Genomic DNA, 16470 nt, shown 5'->3' on the forward strand with positions numbered 1-16470 from the left:
AAGAGCCAATTGATACTGAAGGAGGAAGTCCAAGGTGCATTGAAGGAATTGGCAAAGAACAAGGCACCAGGAATTGATGGAATAAGAATTGAAATGCTTGAAGAAAGTGAGGCAACACTGGAGGCACTCACTCATCTATGACAAGAAATTTGGAAGACAACTATCTAGAGCAACTGATTGGAAGAACAACAAAGCAGACCTATTTTAAATAGATAAATGCAATGAAATATTTTTATACTATTGGTAATGCAGGAAAAACAATTCTGGTGTTCTAGATAAACAATAATGCATTTTTATCTATGTTCCTTGGCTATAATATGATACTGATTCATTATAATTCAAGCTAAGTTATAATAGAAATCTTCATTTTTATTATATTATTGAAGGGGAGAAAAACAAAACTGGAATCATTCAACTAACCTTTGCAGCTTGTGGTAATTCTCCCCAAAGCCAAAGCATTTCTGGATTATTCGTCTGCATTGTCCTGTCCACGGACTTACTGACCAATTCTGAGTCACTTTTAGGTGTTGAAGATCGGGAACCTGAAGGACTTTAAAAAAAGAAAAATGAAAATCCTTGATTAAGGTGGGAAAATGAACTTTTGAAAATAAATGTTTTTGGTTAAAATAGCATAGAAAATGCACCCAAGCATTTGTCTTCTTATCACCACATTTCTCAAAGTAGCACTTCTATGACCATCAGCAGTACACTGACATGCTCCTGATTTGGGTAACCCCACCCCAATCTGTTGCCAAATTCAAGGTACGTAGAGAAATGGGGGCGGGGAGGGAAGTAGCCTAAAAAGGAAAATTTAAAGAGAGAAAGTTATAAAAAGAGAAAGGATAGAAGTAGTTTTTACTTCAAAACCACCATCTATCCTCACCTCCTCTCAAGCTCAGCCATCCTTCATTCTCCATTTTCAAATCAAGTTTCTCAACTTCCAGGTCACTGCAGAAAGGTCTTTGGTCTTATTGGACAAATACCCATTATAGTCTGAAATATTTCTAAATCTGCACTGGCTCTGAAAAAAAAGGAACGACTATATGCCAGCTTCACCAGAAATGAACTAACTGATGGGGCAGAAACCTCAAAATTTGAGATTTTATAAGATATTATATCTTCCAGAAATACTTCAAATGACTGACCAGTTTGCTAAGACACTTTCTGTGACAACATGCCACGATGTTTACTTCTCAGGCCAACTTTAAGAAGCTGTAACATGTATTTTCACCTCAGTGTTTTCTGTATTTTTACTCTGGAGACCTCAACTTCTGTCCCGAGTAACTTATTGACGAGCTTCTCATCATATTCTAAATATATACAGAGACTAGAAAAAAAAGTATCTATTGAGTTGTTTCCTCTCTATCCTCCTTGTCTATCCTCCTCTCTATCATCATTGTCTCTTGAGCGATTAAGATAGCAGAGGTTTCAAATAAAGCAGTTTTCCTTTTGTATACTCCTTCAAAGCCCTTATATAGTCTCTTTGACTATTTATCATTGATTTGCTTGGTCTCATGTAAATATCTGAGAGTTCAACTACAATAGACCTGAATACAACTTTCCAGTCAGTTTGAGGAAAACTCACTGACGATACACATCTTGTATCAGAGAACTTCAACTAAACTGATCCTATTTTAGTCAAGTCACTTGGACCAAACAGACTAACTGCTCTCTCTTCATCATTTCAGTTAGGTATACATAAAGCTTTGCTCTTCTTCCTTAGTGCTCACTGCCCACCAATCCATCTAAAAGATGTTTATTGCTCAGTGCATATCAAGAAAGATTCTGAGCTTTCATATTATGAGTTTATATCATGAGATATCCCCACCTTGCCCAACTCAACAGGCCTGAGTAAAGTCCCCATAGCCTTCCACCTCCCTTGCCTTCTCTTAGTTTTAGAATTATGTTTTCCTTGAAATGGCCAATACCTCTCTGGTATTAAAGTGTCCACATTATATGTTCACAGCATCTATGAAACAAGAAACACAGGTGGTGCTGTGGATTAAACACTGGATGGCTCATCACAATGTTGGCAGTTCAAACCCATCAGCTGCTTCCTAGGAGAACGTTGTGGCATTCTCCTCTGCCCTATAGGGTTGCTATAAATCAGAACAACTTGATGGCAGTGGACTGATCTATGACATGTGACTAAGGAATGTTGTAGTCTTGAATGAGGGGGCCCTTGTACCTATAGCTGTGAGCTGACTCCATTCTTTATCCAGCGTCATCGCAGAGAAAGTCCATCATAACCGGCCTCCTGGTGTGGTGCATCATAGGATAAGCACTAGACCACAAGTTTGGTTTGAACTGCTAGGTTTGTGGTTCAAATCCTCCAGCCACTCCTCAGAAACCATATACAGGGTCACTATGAGTCAGAACCTACTTGATGGTACTAAATAACAACAATATCCTCAACAACACTTTAAGCCCAAATCTCAAGTTACTTGTTTGAAAAGCTATTGCCATTTTAGTTTATCACATGCAATATAATTTATATTTTGTTAAAATTATTAGAATGAAAAACTACCTTATCCACTGCCACTAAATTAAATAAAGCCCTTTAGACTGATGTTAAGTTGCTCTAGAACAGCGTTGGCAAACTTTTTCTGAAAAGGGCCAGATAGCAAAAATTTCACACTTAGTAAGTCATATGATCTCTGTCACAAAGATTCAATTATGCCATTGTAGCACAAAAGCAGCCACAGGTAATATGTAAACAAACTGTTCCAGTAAAACTTTATTTACAAATACCCTTGGGGGGCTAGACTCAGTCCAAGAGCTATAATCAACCTATCCCTAGTCTAAGAAGATAGAACAGCTGAACTAAGTTTGCTCAACTTCAGAACCCATAACCTCCTGATCCTTCCATAGGCACTACATGCCAACATGTTTCCAAAGTAACAAAATGCTGCATGAAAGCCATAAACTAAAAAATCTCACCACTTACATTACATACGCTACTATGATTGTGAGCCACAAGACTGGGAGTTCAAGTTCACCATCTAATCCTTGGAAACCCTATACAGGGTCACTATGAGGCGGGACTCTATGGCATTTAACAACAACAACTATAGTAAACTATATAAATAAAATAAACAATAATAAATGCTTACCACTTATGCCATACCAGCACCTCTCAAAAGAATTCCATATACAAATACATATGCACAATCTGAATTCAGATTGACTAAAGATGAATTGAACCCCCTAGACTAGTCACCTTTCAGGTTTGAACTCACTCACCTCCTTGGCTTAATTTTCACTCAAACAATAGGTGTATAAGGTGAAAGATAACAGTAGGGAGGTAGGCACATCTTAGAGCAATCAGCCATTCAAGATCAAAAGGGTAGTATTTGTCCAAGTACAAAATTCAGAAGGCAGGAAAAGTTAAGAAAGGAGGAAGAATGGAAATGAGAAATACAGGGCAGAAATGGAATGAGTGATTGAACATTGTACGGATTTGCAGTCAATGTCATGACCCAAAATGTATGTGAATTGTTGAATGGAAAATTATTTGCTCTATAAGCCTTTATTCAACTCACAAAAAAAGTTTTAAAATAAAGAAAGATGAATTATGGAAAAGATATCATAAACCTGAGTGTAAATTACCAGATATATGATTCCAAAATGTCCTACTACCAAATATTTGATGCTTAAAATCAAGGGGTTGTTCAAAAAACATAAGTTTCCAAAGTTATAAACTGATTTTTATAAATTGTGTATATTATTCGGCTTATAAAAATTTTCATTATTTTTTAGTTCCAATTAGACACATTAGTAATAAATGCTTACATCTTGTTTACTTCATTTTAAATTGGCAAATATAAACTCCAGATGATGAACATCCTGAAATCTTGCTCTTTAATCACAAAGAAAAGAAGTTTTCTCTGTAGAAATTAATCATAGCTTAATTTCTAAAGTTTAAAAGTAAACTTTTTAAATCTACAAAATAAGTATTTCATACATCTCAGCTAAACTGAGGGAGTGAAGGCAGAAATCTAAGACAACTGCATTAAGTAAAAACACAAATTAAAATCCAACCCATGGTATTCTCCAAAATTGTGTTCTAGAAATTCTGTGGAAAATATCTGACTCCATTATTCAAAAAGTCTAAAGAGCTATTAAAATATTTATAGTAACTTTTCTTATACTAAAGTAACATCGAAAAAATATCTTATAAATCCTAGACATGAAGCAAAAGGTCAGATTCCCAATCTATATAAGATTTTTCTAATTTTTCTAAAGTTCTCCACAGTATTAGATAGAAATATATGCTTGACCATATTTTCCAGAGGGTCACATTTAGTACTTAAAAAAAGAAAAGAATATATAAATGCTTAAATGAAAGAAATTATATAGTTTATATGTTTATTCTTCATAAGTAGTTTCGTTAGTGATAAAGTAGATTTGTAATAATTAGATCCAATTTTTTTATAATATACATATAATTTATATGAGTTTTCTTCATAAGTAATTGTGTTAATAAAACAGATTTGTAATAGTTAGATCAAAATCTTCATTATTGAATATATTTAAAATGGGGAGACAACTCCTCTACCTTTCCGAAGCATGGAAGTGGGAAGACTGTGGAGGGCATGAACTAGAAAGGCCACCCTCGGGCGCAACAGCAAGAAGAGGGAGGTTCCTTTTGCCATCTACCAGGCTACTGGATACCACATGATAACATTAAAAGAAAGAAAAACAAGTCAATTAAATTAAATGAAATTTTATATCAATGATTTGACTACTCTCAGAAGTAATTGTCAGAAATTGAAAATACTTAAGTACCCAAAAACACTGGAGGGATTATATGTTGAAATCATTATGAAATCAACATGAGTTTGCTGAACCACATAGACAGGAAACTGCAACAACAAAAAAATCTACTTCACTTAATATTTCATGCATATGCCCATAAAAGATGTTTTTTACAGGTCACATTTAGTGCTTAATCAAACTGCACATCCCAAAGATCTGGTCATTTGTTTTTTTCAATTATCCCTTTAAATAACATACATACACGCAAGTATAAATCTGTATCTATTTATCTTAATTTGTAATTCCACTTGACAGTGGTCAGGTCCACAGAATCTGACACATTCATTCAGGATTCACAAAGTAAAACAATGAAAACAGAGAAACATATTCTCAGTTGTGTTTAAAGCATTTCTTATAAATACTTAAATTAATAGATAGTCTTCAAGACATAGTTCAACTTATTAAGTGGTATCCTATATACTTGTCTTCCTTAACTATCACGTTTTCTTCTCCTTGGGGGTTTATCTCTACAACTAGTGGCAAGATGCATGAGTGAGATTCTAGAAAACTCTGTATCTACATTGTCCAAAGATACCTGCTAGCTACATGTGATTACTGAGCACTTGGAATGTGGAGAGTCCAAAGGCAGATACGTTGCACATGTAAAATACACAATAGAGTTTAAAGACATGGTATCAAAGGAAAACTGTGAAATATTTAATTAATACTTTTTAAAAAAATTAATTACTTGTTAAAATAATACTTTGAACACACTGGGTCAAATAAAATATATCACTAAAATTAGATGCAGCTGTTTCTTTTTACTTTTTAAATATGGCTAGAAAACTTCAAATTACATTACTGGACAAAGTTGGTCTTTAAGGACAGATCCCCATCCCCAGACTTGTTCACGAACACTCACTGTCACAGACTTGGCTGGAAACCAGGCATGTGACCTATCTACTTTCCTACAAAATCCACTTCAGCACATACTGCTGATGGCTGCTGTCTACTAATGAGATTACCCTCATCAAACTGGAACCAGCATTGGGGCTTTAATGAGACTGGCTTTACATATGAAGCCACTGTAACGTATAACAGAACTTCTAAGGATTCATATACTTTCATTTTAAACCAGAAGTATAAAAGAATAATCCATTTAGACCAGCATTTAGCCATATATTTTTTTTAAGTTTTCACCATCCTGCCAAATATTCTGAGATATATTTTTTCCTAATAGCCTCCCCTCCCACATGAAATGTTAATGTCACAGATATACTGTATATCTGCTTATGTACTGTAGCCCATTTTGTTGTTGTTGTTGATAAGTGCCAACTCATAGAGGGCCACAAACCATTGCAATATCTGTAAGATTTTTGCCACACAAGAACCACTTTTCACCCAACTGGTGAGAATTCTCTACCAAGAATGCATGATTTCAGTCTTTCCCATTCCCCAGTCCTCAGCTCACTTGAAAATAAAGAAAACTACTCAGAAGGGCTCAGATACATTCAATAGGTTTCACTGATGTTTTGGAATCTTTAAGATAGCAATTTGCACACTGAGCAGCCATAGTCCTCCAAGTTGATACCAGAACTCTAGGGCAACTTAAGAGCTCATTTCAGAGAAATAAATGTTCTTCACTTCAGCAGAATGAATTGAAAGTGCGGAGGAGGGCATCATTCTAAATTAGCTCAGTGGCCCCTAAAGCAATGTTTCTGTTTTTTAACATGTAAAGTCAGCCCAAGTATCCAGAAAGGCTTTGCTGGCTTGTTTTCTCCTGTGAAGTACAAAATATCATTGTTACTTTCAGGTTGCTGAAGAGCCAGGTGTGCAAAATTATTATGCTACTATACAGTAGCACAATCTGTACATGTTACTTTTCAATGCTGACCTGTACTTTCTACACTAAACTTTAGTTTTTGTAGTCCAAACTATCTACATTATTTTCATTTCCATCTTACTACATTATTGAACATGTTTCTTATAACTGACTTGAGAGTCCTCTGCACCGGATAAGGTGAGCAGACACATGCACAAGCAACTTACCTTGGGTTGGGGGACCACTCTCTATCTGAATTAGGGTAGGATGCTGACTGAGGGTAACTCATGGCTGGGGAAAGGTTTTCCTTAGTCATGTCATCTTGAAATGGAGGTATATCACTAGGAAGAGTTCTGGGGGAGGGAAAAAATGAAGTTAAAGAATTAGTAACAGATTCATAGTAAAGTTTCAGTTGTTTCTTAAGTATCTTAAATGCTTTGAAGATTAATATGATCACAGTTTAAACCACCGAGGCATACTCCAGGGACTGGAGAAAGAAAAAGTAAAATATACGAGGATGAGTCAAAAATTATCTGCATTCTGGTTCTATTAAACCTTCTTTCTGTTGACTGCACTGTCTTATCAGCGCTTTCCATTCAAGGTCACTGCTGTGCAGCTGTGATCATGGACATCTGCAAACAAACTTTGGACCAATACTCAAAGAAAGGTAAAAGTTCCTTTATAAACATCATTACTGGTAACAAGACATGGATTCACCACTATGAATCTGAACGTAAGCAGCAGAGTATGGAATGGAAATATCCTCAATTGCTGACCAAGAAAAAGCTCAAAAGTCAACAATCAGCTGGAAAATTGGTGCTTATTGTTTTCTGGGATTTCTCATGGGCCAGGATTCGAACACTATCAGGAATACTATTCACCAATAGACCGAGCTTATTACATTGAGATGCTCACTGAAGAGCTGAAGCCAAAACTTTGAATTAAAGGCAGAAGACTGCTATCCAAAGGCATTGTAATCTTGCATGACACTGCATTTCCTTACACTTCTCTGCCCACACTGTTGACACTCTGCAAAAACTTCATTTTGAGGTGTTAAAGTATCCTCCCTATACTCCTGGCCTTGCTCCATGAGACTTTCACTTGTTTGCTCCCCTGAAAACAGCCCTTCAAAGATGAAGAGTCATCTCTGATGAAGAAATGAAGAAAGCAGTGTTTTAGTGGCTCACAGCCAGCTTAAAACATTTTTTAATAAGGGAATATGAAAACTTATTGACATATGGACAAAGTATATTAAAAGCAAGGAAATTATGTTGAAAATAATGTGTTTGTCTTTTCTCAAAGTTGATTAAAATGAACTCTACAGTTAAAGCGTGGATAATTTTTGACTCACCCTTGTAGACACGAAGGTTAATGTGTGTGTATTTTGTGCTGAATTATACATCTAAATTGTTTCCATGTTTGGATTTACACATGCACATGATTATACTGCTTTGATATTTCCATTGTTGCACCTTTTAACCACCTTTCACATTTTCGACCATAAAAGCATAGACAGGGCCCACAAGTGTATCCAGGGTATTATAAGACCTTCCCATGCACAGGTTGAACTGCAGAGTAACTGAATCAATAGACACACAGATTTTACATGTCTGCATGTTTCATCTAGCAGAAGAAATAAATGGTATAAATCAAATGTTTTTTATGAATATTAAGTACTTATGAAAAAACAGGTATAAACACACTCATTACAAAATGCGATTTAACATCTCACTCATCTAGATGTCATCTGCCTGAATCTTTACCACCACCTAAGCTATCACCAAGTTCTGGAATTAAAATTCATGCAGGGGAGACAACTGTAATAACCCTAACTATCCAATTTCTTCGTTTACAATAGATTAGAAGCTGTAATTAGGAAAGGAACATTGCTAACATGCCTTCATTTTTAGTCACAAAAGAAATTATACTCTGACTAACAAAACTGGGGAAGAATATTCCTGATGTTCCTTCCACTATCCCTTCTTTAGTCTCAAAAAGCTATAAAAATTACACTGACTTACACAAAATTAAGAATATCACTCGAGTATTATTTGTGGATGATTTCCATCTTTTTAAATTATAATTTTCACCAAAATAGTAATATGTGGAAACAGAACTTCACCACACTGCTAAAAGCAAAGGAGATGGAATAAAATGCCCATGAACTGTGAGCCTAATTAATATCTAAAAGGAAAAAGTTTGCCTGTAAAAAAAAAACTAGTAATGTTCTCCCTTCATTTTTAACCTTGTTTACATACCAGCCCAATTGTCAGGTACACAGTTAGTATACAAATAAGAAGAAATCGGCTCTGAAAAAGTGGTTTACTTCATAGACTAATGATTTGCTCAGTTCCTGTATACTGATTCTACTCTGAACTCCTGAGATTGTCAGTCAAGAGGTTTGGCATTGCCAGTTGTCTCTTAGCTATAAACCACATCAAATCTTTATACTCTAAGATAAAATGCACATGATTCCCAAATTCAATCTAAACTTAGATCATGGGTTATTAGATCATGGGTTAAATATCTAGTGTCTAAAGCTCATCTTTAAGAATTAATTGAAGGGGGAGGGTAATAAACAAGCAAGAAGAGAGAGGTTGGCAGAAGAATGATGGAGACAGGTGAAGACATAGGGAGGTACTTGAGAGCTAAAGGGGATAGACAGAGGTAAATAATGTTATACTTGGAACAACAGTATTCTCTATGTAGACACATGGACAGAGACATATGCTGACTGGGTATGGGAGGAAAAGTGGAATGTGTGTACATATGTATATATTTATATATCCCAAAGATAAACAAGAGTTTGAAAGAGGATGCTGGTACATGAGTATTTACCTTTTCTGCAAACACGACTGTGAATGTGGTGGAACGTATGTATAGCGGGCAGAATGATGAAAACTTCTTAAATACTATCAAATCTCTTAAGACAATGAGTAGCTGAGCCTGGAGGCTCAGGACCATAGTCTCAGGGGACACCACCATCAATTGGCACAACATAGTCCACAAAGATAATATTCTGCATCTTACTTTGGTAAGTAGCGTCTGAAATATTAAAAGCTCCGAAGCAGTCCTCTAAGGAGCAGCTATTGATCTCTCCATGTATGGAACAATTAAGAATGATGAAAACTGAAGATACTTGGAATCAATTAGTCCAAGGGACTAACGGAACATGTGAACATCAGTCTCCATGACTTTGAGACCGGAACAACTAGATGGTGCCCAGCTACCACTACCAACTTCTCTGAAAGGGATCACATTAGAAGGTCCCAGATGGAGGGGCAGAATGTGTGGAACAAAACTCAAAATTATTATTTTTTTTAAAAAGAGAGACCATGCTTATTGGTTAGAAAGAGACTGGAGGAACCTGAGACTATGGCCCTCAATCACCCTTCAGGTCTGGAAAGGAGTTCACCCTCATGGTCCAACTTTTGGCCAAATAGTAGATAGGTATATAGGGGGAACAACACTAGTTAAGGTATACTTAAGTATGAATGATAGAATGATCAATCATTCAAACTCAAAGGGGCAAACGCGTGCCTAAGGACAAAGGTGAGAAGGAATGAGAAGGTGGGTGGAATCCAAACAGGAGCCTCAGGAAGGAAGCGGGATGACTTTTGTTAAATGGAGGGGACTGCAATAATTGAGATGAAGCAAAGTGCATGATTTGTTGAATGTAAAACCAATGATCTTGTCTGTACACCTTCACTCAATTTACAATAAAAAGTTTTAAAAAACAAAACAAGAAAAAGGAATGAACTGATATAATTCTGGCATGAACAAGTAGATCTTTCGCTTCATGCACATTTACCTACTGCTATCCAGTGGGTCTTTATCCTCATCAGAGCTCATCTCTATGGGAAACATGTCTTCATCTTCGGACGTGTTGGTGTTGTCATCTCTTTTGAGGCTGTCCAGTTGGGACTTTCTCCTCCTTTTTCTCCTCTTCTTTACTAAAGAGCCACCTGAAGTTGTCTCATTGGGAGGTGACACTTGGGGTGACACGCTGAGGTCTAGGCATCTTATTCGGTCAATAGAGTTCCTTTTCAGCTGGCTTTCCATCCGCAAGGCTCCTTCTGACAAGATAGGAGAGGTGGCCAAGTGCATGGGGATCACTTCCTAAAGAACAGAAAACATTCCCCCAAAAGAGTCATTTTAATTTAACTACCTTAATTTGGGTTTGAGCTCTGGTGCGACACTGTAGGATACACACTGGGCAGGTAACCACAAAGTCGACAGTTCAAACTCAAGTGTCACTCTCAGAAACCTTATGCAGAGTGGCTATGCGTCAGAAAAGACTTGACTGCACATATCAACAACAACAACAATTACTCCTTGAAGTCCCTGGGTAGCACAGTAGCACCCCAGTAGCACCACACAAACCCCCCAGTAAGCACCACAGAAGAAAAGCCTGATCATATGCTTCAGTCAAGACTGAAGCCAGCAAAACCTCATGGAGCACTTCTACCCTGCAACACATGTGGTCACCATAAGTCAGAATGAGCTCTATGACCATGGTGTGGTTTGGGTTTAAGCCTCCTTCAGGGATGGCCATAGTAGGAGAGAGTGATTAAATGTCACAGCCGCAATGATCTGGAGATGCCAATGCCAAGTCTGACAGGTCAAAAAGTCAGCAATTCATTAAATTCCATTTTGTAATGAAACCTGCATCTACATAATTAAGACAAAGTGAGGTAATTATCAGTGATACCAGATCACAAAATGTAGGTAAGGTCAGAGTAAAGAGAAAAAAAATGGGACTTGAGGCATCAGATCATTCTAGGTATTGTCCTAAATTGTATATATTTCAGTATAGATAGGGAGTGTGTATGTGTGAGAGAGAAAGTATATGTGTGCATATTTATCAATATGCATTGAACTAAGATATTAAAAAAAAACACAGCTGACAGCCTTTTTCCCCATGACTACCCTTTTCTAAGTACCTGCCTGGCCCAGGGACATTCAAGTATGAGACATCTGGGTAATTAGATTGTAATTAGATATTGAGCATCTTCATAAAAATGAAAGGAGAAAAAAAAACCCACAAAATGTCAAATTAATATCTTTTTAATAACGATTCAGCTCTTATTAAATTATTGTTGTTGTTAAGTGCTGTCAAGTCAATTCCAACTCATAGTGACCCTGTATAATGTTTCTAAGAAGTGACTGGTGAGCTTGAACTGCCAAATTTGCAGTTCAAAAGGCTTTGCAGTTTGGCACATTAACCCACAGCACCACACCAGGACTCCTTTTTCACTACAGTACTCATTTTATTAATGAATGACACATTTATTTTAAGAAGCTACAAATAAAATATATAAAAGTCAAGGAATTGTTGTATTGTTCCAACTACTGATGACTCCATGTGTGCAGAGTAGAACTGGCCCACAGAATTTTCAAGGCTGTCACCTGTCAGGAGTAGATAACCAAGCCTATCTTCTGAGGACAACCACCAACCTTTATGCTTACACTGAGCACTTCACCATTTGCACCACCCACAGACTCCTTAAACTGCTTTGAGTGCCATCAAATCAGTTCAAACTCAAAGTGACCCTGTACAGGGTTTCCAAGGAGCAAGTGACAGGTTTGAACCATTGAACTTATGGTTACAGTCCAGTGCTTATCCTACAGTGCCACATCAATACTGTTGTGTTAAGGCCTATTGAGTCAGTTCCTACTCAAAATGATCCTGTATAGGGTGTTTCCAAGGAGCAGCTGGTAAGTCTGAACCGCCAACCTTGAGGTCCAGTGCTTATCTTACAGTACCACACCAGGACTAGAACATCAAATATGCTAAAAACATAAAAATCGAAAAAGGATGCTGCTGTTAAATGTTATCAGGTCAGTTCTGACTGATCGCAACCCTGTTTTAGGGTTTCCAGGATTATAAATATTTATAGGAGCAGAAAGCCTCATCTTTCTCCCACAGGCTAATAGGCTCAAACCACAAACCTTGTGGTTCAGTGTTTATCCTATGGAAACACCACACTCCATGGAAGGGTTGTTAAAGGTCAACTAGACCAAATGAAGAGGAAGCACAGGCACTAGACTACATCAAGAGTAGGGGAAAAAGGTTCTTGCCTATCCTCAGCCTGAAAAGAATGGGTAGCAAGAGCCTGTGGAGAGAAGTAGACCTGCCAAAGGAAGAGCAGAGCCCACATCCTGCAACAAACTAGGGATGAAGGCAAAGACTCAGTAAATTCCAGGAGTCTTGGCTCCTCCCAGGAATAATAAAAGGCACAGGTATGGAACACAATGTGGTCTAGCCTACAGGTCTCCATCCCACCAAAAGGATCTCTGTAAAGCCAGCCAAGCAGGTCCACTGTTATCTTCTAAGCCCACAGCATCCTCTCCCAAAATACTTCCTTAGCTCTCAAATCCTAAAATCTGGCTAAGGCCAGGAGACAAATAGTAAAGTGTCCATTTGAAGTAAAAAGAGTTTCTATCAAAGTACAACAAGAGTCAACTAATAAGGATCCCAGCTTTCCACTTTGAAAGGGAAATAAAGAAGCAGAAGGGCAGGCATGCCTGATGGCTACAGGAAGTAGTCACAGAAGAAAGGGGCAGGCTTCCTTCTCAATGTTAACCCTTTACCAACAGTGGAGACACATACACTCACACTCACTGGGCAGATCAAATGGAAGCAATTCTGTTCTAAAACTGAAAACTATGCTCATTAGTTTTCAGGATTAGAGTTGTATAGGATCGTTTCTTTAGTCAGACTGTCTTCCCATAAGGGAATGAGCCCAGATGGAGTTCACTGAGTAATCAGTGCTTCAGACCCCTTTCAAAGTGGATTTCGAGGTGAATTAAAAGAATAATTTTAGTAGTTTGGTCATTCACCAAATAAAACCAGAACATCTAGTCATTTGGGATTTAACATATCAGTATAATGTGTTGACCTTGGACAATGGCGCAAGCCAAATAGCTATTTGCCTCCCTAGAGAGAGTGAGCAAGCCCAAGCAGGGATACATGAGACCAATGGCTTCAGGAAGGCCAGGGACTCTGAATCTTACGTAGGGAAGTCTCACCCCATCTGGCTCAAATCCCTAGTGTGGGTAAAGGGTTGCTTTTCATGCCGGCATCAACAATGCAGCCTGGCACCTGTATTCCTCCTCACACCTCACACATACTTCTGTCGTGTCACCTGGATGAAGAACTGCTCAGACCTCAAAACTAGGAAATAATCCTGCCCCAGCCTTCCTTACCTGGTCATTGTCAGTCTCCTGAACAAAAAATGCTTCGCCATTATCTCCCAATTTCATGTGCAAATCCACAGATTCCCCATTGATCTCTATGTCAACCTGGAGGAAAAACATAAATCATAGGGGAGGTATGGCCATGTCTCTACAAACACACAGGAATCCAATACAGCCCCCAAATAACTCACAATTCCAAATCCCAATCAGTGGAACTGCCCTCATGGAGACCCATCACTTCAGGGGTTTTACACACTGGAGAGCAAGCAGCTGACCACAAGGACCATGAACGGAACCACAGAGACCACCAGATTCAGCTCCGCCTTTTCTTGCTAAGGTGCTGGGGCCGAGACACGGCAAGTGACTGGCACAGGGTCAAATAGCCAGTTAGTGGTAGAGTGCAATCAAAATCTCCTTAGTCCCAGTCTTTAGAAAGTATACCCGGGAGTATTTTTTCTGTTGTCCACTGGGATCCTTGAAATGTTCTGAGCTAACAGTTTTCACTTGAAATGACTGCAATATATCATTTCAAATGTAATGCAAAATTTATTTTTTTAAAGTATTTTTTTCAATTTGTGTGTTAGGTTGTATTTCACAAAAATGGACACATCAGTATTTCTGGTCCTATATACTCTTCCAGAACCTTTCAACTACTCCCTCCCAATAAGTGCAGTCTGTTTTCCCTCCCAACTAATAGAATTCTATGTGGCTTATGAGGCTAGATATAAAAACGATACCGTTTCTGCCTGGCTCCTTTCTCTTGGGATGCTTGCCTGGAAACCAAGCCACCATGTGATGAGGAAGACCAAGTCACATGGAGCGGCCACCTGTAGGTGTTCTGACCAACAGCATCACTAAGATCCTAGCCAAGAGCTAGAATTAACCACCAGACATATGAGTGAATAAGGCTGCAGATGATTCCAGCCTCCAGCCATGGAATCTTCCCAGCAGAAGCCCCAGACAACATAGAGCCAAGACAAACCATTCCTGCTGTACCATCTGAATTCCTGACCCACAGAATATATGATCATAGATTTATTGTTTCAAACCACTAAATTTTGAAGTAATTTACACAGTTATAGTAACTAGAACAATGTGAATACTTGTCAATTTCGTGAACAGTCCTTTCCAATGGAGAACTAAAAATCTGGATCTGAGACTAAAAAATTAAAAATACAATGATGTTCTCTACAGAGAGAGCCAGGCCATCAAGCTACTGGATCCTCTACTCTTACCACTTTCTCTCGGGAGCGCAGCACCCCCATCTTCCCAAAGCGGACGTGGAAAGGAGAGCACTGAAGGTTTCCATTGGGTTGTCGAACAACAATGATATCGATGCACCCAGACAGCGTGGCAGGATTCAGGCCCTTGTAGAGTTCCTTCACCGTAACAAAAACCTGGCCCGCCAACTGTCCAACGTAATTCATGGTTTGAGCCTAGGCAACAGACAAAAGCAAATAAAACATATATATACACACACACACACAAATAATTCATTCTGGGAAGGTCACTGAGATCCAACAGAAAAAATTAATTCCTCCCCACTTCAAAAATGTATCAATATATAAAAATTGCACTTTCTATTTTTAAACCTTGCTTATATAATTTTGTTTCCCTAGAATGTGTTCTACAATACTCACCCCCAGCACCTCCCTCCCCAAACACAAGTTCACCAAATACCCACTCCCTCTCATGATGCTTACATATAGTTATCACTAAACTAACTGTCCTGACGACCAACCTCGTTCTGCCATTATTGCCATGTTTTACAGAACTGAATCCTAACAACCTTGAGAAGAGACTGCATTTTATACATCTTTGTGCAAAACAGAATAATCATTTAATAATATCAACTGAAAAAAATGACTTTTTTTCAATTGAGTAGGAGGTAAAAAATGTTTTATCTATTTCTACTCCTGCCCTTGTTCGATTTCTCTCCCACCACTCTGGAGGATTGCTGAGCTCTGTTTCTGTCTTTGTGGCCAGCTAATTCAATCAACAAACATCCAGGGCATCTGTTCTACAAAGGACTTAGTAGAGGGGACACAGAGATAAAAGAGGCACAGTCCCTATCATCTTCAGGGACTTCAAGCTGGTAAAAGAGATAGAACAAACACAAGTAACTAAAATATAGGTCAGTATTCTACTCTAACGCAAATGGGGTCACCATAAGTCAGTGTCAGCTTGACAACAACTGGTTTTTTTGTGTTTACTATTTGTTTGCAGTATTTAATTTTCTTGTATTCAATAAATGCTGAAGATGTTGCAACCAAAGAACGAGAAGATGGGTAATTAAGAGGGCTTGGAGAAGGAATAGTCTTTTAAGGTAAAGAAGGTTATATTTAAAAAAAAAAGAGAGTGAGACAGACATACAGAGAGCAATCGAACTGAGGAAAAGGTATGTGCAAAGGTGCAGTGGCCTGAAAACTCCAGACACAAAGAGGGAACTATGCCAAGAACACAGAACATGCAGAAGGGAAGAGCTGAATAAACCTATGTTAGGAAATTTGGACAGCACTACCCAGCAATGCCACCACTCATGTCTGTTTGTTGTATTGTGGTGGCTTGTGAGTTGCTGTGAATCTGGAAGCTACGCCATGGGTACTTTAAATACCAGCAGGATCACTCGCGGTGGACAGGTTTCAGATGAGCTTCCAAATGAAGACCGATTAGGAAAAAGGAGAGATGAA

The 16470-nt window shown here is 38.1% G+C and overlaps 1 protein-coding gene across 2 annotated transcripts in view; it reads right to left on the reverse strand.

Annotated features, from left to right (window-relative positions):
- The window catches only part of LPIN1 (lipin 1), a 207535-nt gene that overhangs the window by 74770 nt on the left and 116295 nt on the right, over positions 1–16470 (reverse strand). The window contains exons 2-7 of one of the 2 annotated variants that reach the window (XM_006869447.1): positions 15016–15216; positions 13790–13885; positions 10392–10699; positions 6808–6933; positions 4559–4666; positions 421–550 (exon numbers count right to left, since the gene is read on the reverse strand). In XM_006869447.1, coding sequence (XP_006869509.1) covers positions 421–550; positions 4559–4666; positions 6808–6933; positions 10392–10699; positions 13790–13885; positions 15016–15216 — 969 coding nt within the window. Of the gene's footprint in view, positions 1–420; positions 551–4558; positions 4667–6807; positions 6934–10391; positions 10700–13789; positions 13886–15015; positions 15217–16470 lie in introns of those variants that run through there. The other variant, XM_006869446.1, reaches the window with a different exon arrangement.

This window comes from Chrysochloris asiatica, unplaced genomic scaffold (assembly GCF_000296735.1).
Source record: "Chrysochloris asiatica unplaced genomic scaffold, ChrAsi1.0 scaffold00131, whole genome shotgun sequence".
In the NCBI taxonomy this organism is placed as follows: domain Eukaryota; kingdom Metazoa; phylum Chordata; class Mammalia; order Afrosoricida; family Chrysochloridae; genus Chrysochloris; species Chrysochloris asiatica.